The sequence below is a fragment of the Manacus vitellinus genome, unplaced genomic scaffold, assembly GCF_001715985.3.
Source record: "Manacus vitellinus isolate BGI_N305 unplaced genomic scaffold, ASM171598v3 scaffold_99_pilon, whole genome shotgun sequence".
Lineage (NCBI taxonomy): Eukaryota > Metazoa > Chordata > Aves > Passeriformes > Pipridae > Manacus > Manacus vitellinus.
Genome location: NW_021940916.1, coordinates 493,858 through 497,928, shown reverse-complemented (window position 1 = coordinate 497,928; position 4,071 = coordinate 493,858). Strand labels below are relative to the sequence as shown.

Genomic DNA, 4,071 nt, shown 5'->3' with positions numbered 1-4,071 from the left:
AGCTTTGGCTCCAGCCTGGGCGATTGGATTGCTGCGGAGGTGCAGCAGTGCCGGGTGTGCCGGGTGTGCCAGGTCCCAGCCCTGCCCTGCAGCCAACACCATCATCTCAGAATCTTGGTCCCAACGACTTCTGCAAAAATGGCATTTCCAGCATCTAGAGATTACATGAGAGTGCAAACACGTGTGCACACATTCACTGACTCACACACTCACAGTCCCAAGGCCCCACAGTGCCCTGGGCTCCCCCCACACCACGTCCCACCGACCCCAGCCCCTCTCCTCCATGGGGCTGAGCCAGGTCCTGCCAGCACAGCAACGAGCAGCAGCACTGGGTGCAGCACAGACAGCTGCCCCCCACTCCTTGCTGAGGGATCCGGGGGTGTTGCAGGGGCACATGGTGGGCGCTGGGTGTGTGAGAGGTGACACTGTCCACTCCCCGGTGCTGGAGCATCCACCGCCTTCCCGCTGCCCTGGGACCTGGGGGCTCCCATGGGAACTGGCCAGGCTCCTCTCTAGAAACAGGGTCTTTATTTCCTTGCTCGGAAAAATAGATTAATTTCCAAAGTTAAAAAAGAGTTTAAAAAGAAGGAATGACGGAAGTGAAGGCTGGAATGTGGCTGGCAGTGTGGCTGTACACGAGATGGTGCGGGCGGGGCTGGTGCCGTCCCGCTCAGTAGCTCTCCTCCTCCTCACAGTAGTAGTGGTACCCAGGGGGGTCCCCGCCCAGGTCACCGGCAGCGTTGGCCACCTCGCCCTGGCTGCCCTGTGGGCAGTACTTGGGGTCATAGATCTGGCGGCCGAGGCCAAAGACCTGCCCGCTCTGGTTGGCGCCCTGGTTGGAGCCCATCTGCAGTGACATGGAGGAGTTGTCGCACTTCTCTGTCCCCATCTTGGCATCGTAGATGTGTCTCCTGGTGCCGGGAGCTGTCATGCCCACCTGGGAGGGAGAACAGGATGGAGCAGGGCTCAGCTGTGGTCCCCCCACACCCTCCCAGCCCAGCACAGGCGCTCACCTGGCTGGCACACTTGTTGGTGCCCATCTGCAGGCTGATGGTGGAGTGGTCCATGGGTGGCAGGATCTGGTTCTTGGGGTCATAGAGGTGCCTCCGGGTGCCGTAGGCCGTCATGCCGGACTGGCTGGCGCACTTGTTCGTGCCCATCTGACAAAGGGTTTGGTGAGGAGCATGTGCTGCCCCACACATGCCCCTTCTCCCCTCTCCCCATCGCCCCCAGCCCAGGGGGCACAGCCAGAATTCCCCAACCCACCCCAGACTCACGGCCACTGAGTGCCGGACATGGAGCCACGATGGTCCCAGACCCCAAGAACACCTGAGGCACCTCGAGCCTCGGGTTCTTCCAGCTGTGCTTGGAGCCATGACAGTGCTGAGGATCTGCCAGAACTGGGCACCCCTCTCCCAGTCCCCCACCCCTGGGACTCCACAGGACAACCCACCTGCAGCCCAATCACACACTGCCCAGCCTTCATCTTGGCCTCGTCAAAATTCCTCTGCTGCTTCTCTGAGTACTTCACACCGATGTCCACTCCGCTCTGCAGCCCCTTCGTCTTGGCCTGCCAGGAGTGGTGGTGAGGAGGGACAGGGGTCCAAGTCCCCCCATCCTCTTCCTGGACAGGGGGAGCCATAGGGTCCCACGGGCACCACCCCAGGCTGGGGGTCCCCGCAGGACAGTGCCCCTTCCCAAGCTGCTCGTCCCCCTGTGCTCACCATTCCCGCCAGTGCCAGCAGTGACACCTGCACCTGGGTCAGGTTCCCGCTCTCAAAAAGGTCGTTGGCTTCGAAGAGGTCCACGGGGTTCATGCCATAGCTGGCCATGGCCTTGATGAAGTTGGAGAGGTTCTCGAGCTGCAGGGAGGGGGACAGGGATGAGCCCCGGTGGGTGACCACAGAGGGACAGTGGGCGGGTGGCAGCAGGGCTGCACTTACCTGGTGCCAGTTCTGAGCTGAGCGGTTGATCTTCCTCACCGAGTTGGGCTGCAGCTTGTTCATGAGCCTGGAGGGAGGCAGGGGGATGTGGGGCTGTGGCAGGTAGAGCCCCAAGGGGCTGCAGGGCATGGGCCCCTTTCAGGAGGATCCAGCCCAGGCCTCCCCCATGTGATGCAATTCCTTGCCCAGGTCCCTGTTGGTCCCCAGGGCTCTCCACAGACAGAGACCCTTTGGGGGTGACCCAGCAGGTCCCACTGGTGTGGATCCAGCCCACCCTTTCCACCCCAAAGGCTGGCGGGGGTCCCCTGGAGGGCTGGTGTTCCCCGTCCCCACCCAGTCCGGGACTCACTCGCAGAGGATCACCCCGTCCTTCAGCCCCTTCTGGAAATCGGGCCCGATCTGCTGCCCCGTGACGCTCTCGATCCACGTCCGCAGCTCAACCTCCTTCTGTGGGTCATACTTCTGGGCAAGCTGGAGGGGGTGGGTGAGGGCAGCTCAGGCACAGCCCTGTGTGCACCCCAAACCCCTCATGGGAACAGTTCCCCCCTCCCCAGGATGGGAATGGGGACAGGAGGATGATGCTGCCATCAGACACGGCAGCTTCTGAACCATTCCAAAAGGATGAGGAGGAACTGCCTGTGGGGGCCAGGGGGAAGTGCCCCCTCCATGGGTCTGTCCCTCCCTGTGCCCTGGAGCCTGCGGGAGCCCAGCTCCAATCCCCAGGGGTCTGGCCACGAGATGCTCTCCCTTCCGGCAAAGCCCAACAGCCGCCGCAGATTCCTGGTCACCGCGGCTATGCCAGGAATGTGGACGCCTCCTCCCAAATGGAGACCAGCTGCCAGGGCCGGCAGCATCCCCGCCATCGGCATCTTGCCTCGGCCCTGGCCCATGAGGCAAGAGAAAGGCATCCTGTCCTGAGGTGGAAAGAGCCTGGAAGCCCCGAGTGCTGTCCTGCCCCAGCCCCGTCCCTCCGATGCTCAGCCAGCACCCAGAGGTGGCCTCAGGGCACCCACCGACCTCTCGCCCATCCAGTCCTCTCCTGCTCCCGTTATTTGGGGGGCCATGAGTCCCCTCCTCCTGGACAAAGGGAGACACTGGAATGGACACAGTCCAGCCCTGCTGTGTGGTGGGGAGATGCTCCGGCCTCAAAGGGGAACTTGACTGATGCAGGACCTTGGGTCACACACCACGTGTGTCCCGGTCAGGGGGATTCCACAGTCCCACCAGATGATTTTCTGGAGCACAGGCAGCTGCAGACAGTTCTTCTTCCCTCCCCGTGGCCAATGTGAGGGTTTCCCAGGGCACAGGAGCAGGCAGAGGGGACCAGCCCCAGAGAGATCCCACCGCAGCCCACTTTGCAAGGGATTGCACAGACTGGGAGCACGGCGCTGGTTTAACTGGTTCCCAGTTGGTGATGTCACCTCCAGCAGACACACTGGGGCAGTCAGACTGGCTCATGTCTTGCTGAATCAACCCAAAGCACCAAGAGCACATGGTGGGGAGGCTCCGGCGCGTGTCATCCGTTCAGTGCCAGGGCAGCCCAGCCCCAGGCAGGCTGGGGCCCGTCTGCTCCTTATGAAACGTAAATCCCCTGCAAGGATGGGTAAGGAGCCACAGCCACCACATCCCTGCAGCCACACGCCCACCACCACTTGGCCCTCCTTCTGCCTGCCCTGGCCCCATCCAGGCAGCTCCTGTGTCCCCGGGCAGCACAGGCCACCAGCCCTGGGGTGACCACAGCTCAATCTCTGCTCACCCGGGTTGGGCACAGCCCAGCACCTCGGCCACTGCTGGTGCCACCTACAGCCTGGGGCAGCTGTGTCCCCCCGGCCCAGCAGGACCCCTGTGAGCTGTCGAGGAGGCAGGAGGGTGCTGGCAGCTGCCTGCACCCAGCGGCACAGAGCTCCCTCCTCGGGGTGCAAACAGACCGCCCAGAGGCTCCCGTTCCCCTTTTCCCTTCCGGCCCGGGGCAGGGTCACCGGGGTCACAGCCCCATTCCCAGCGAAGGCCATGGAGCATCCGCGGGGGATGCACAACTGTGGGGAAGCAGAAAGTGAAGCTCCGTGGAGCTGGCCCCGAGCCGCGGGGTTTGCCGGGAGCAATAGCGGCCACTGCACGGGAGAGGCAG

General features: G+C 63.3%; 1 protein-coding gene across 1 annotated transcript; it reads right to left on the bottom strand.

Annotated features, from left to right (window-relative positions):
* Positions 1-511: 511 nt before the first annotated feature.
* On the bottom strand, positions 512-2,812 carry CNN2 (calponin 2). The gene is made up of 7 exons (XM_018086590.2): positions 2,732-2,812; positions 2,293-2,414; positions 1,944-2,010; positions 1,725-1,862; positions 1,454-1,570; positions 1,014-1,160; positions 512-937 (listed from the first exon to the last, which is right to left on the bottom strand). The coding sequence occupies exons 1-7, from the start codon at positions 2,810-2,812 to the stop codon at positions 671-673; spliced, it is 939 nt and encodes a 312-aa protein (XP_017942079.1). The 3' UTR covers positions 512-670.
* Between the last annotated feature and the right edge of the window lie 1,259 nt (positions 2,813-4,071).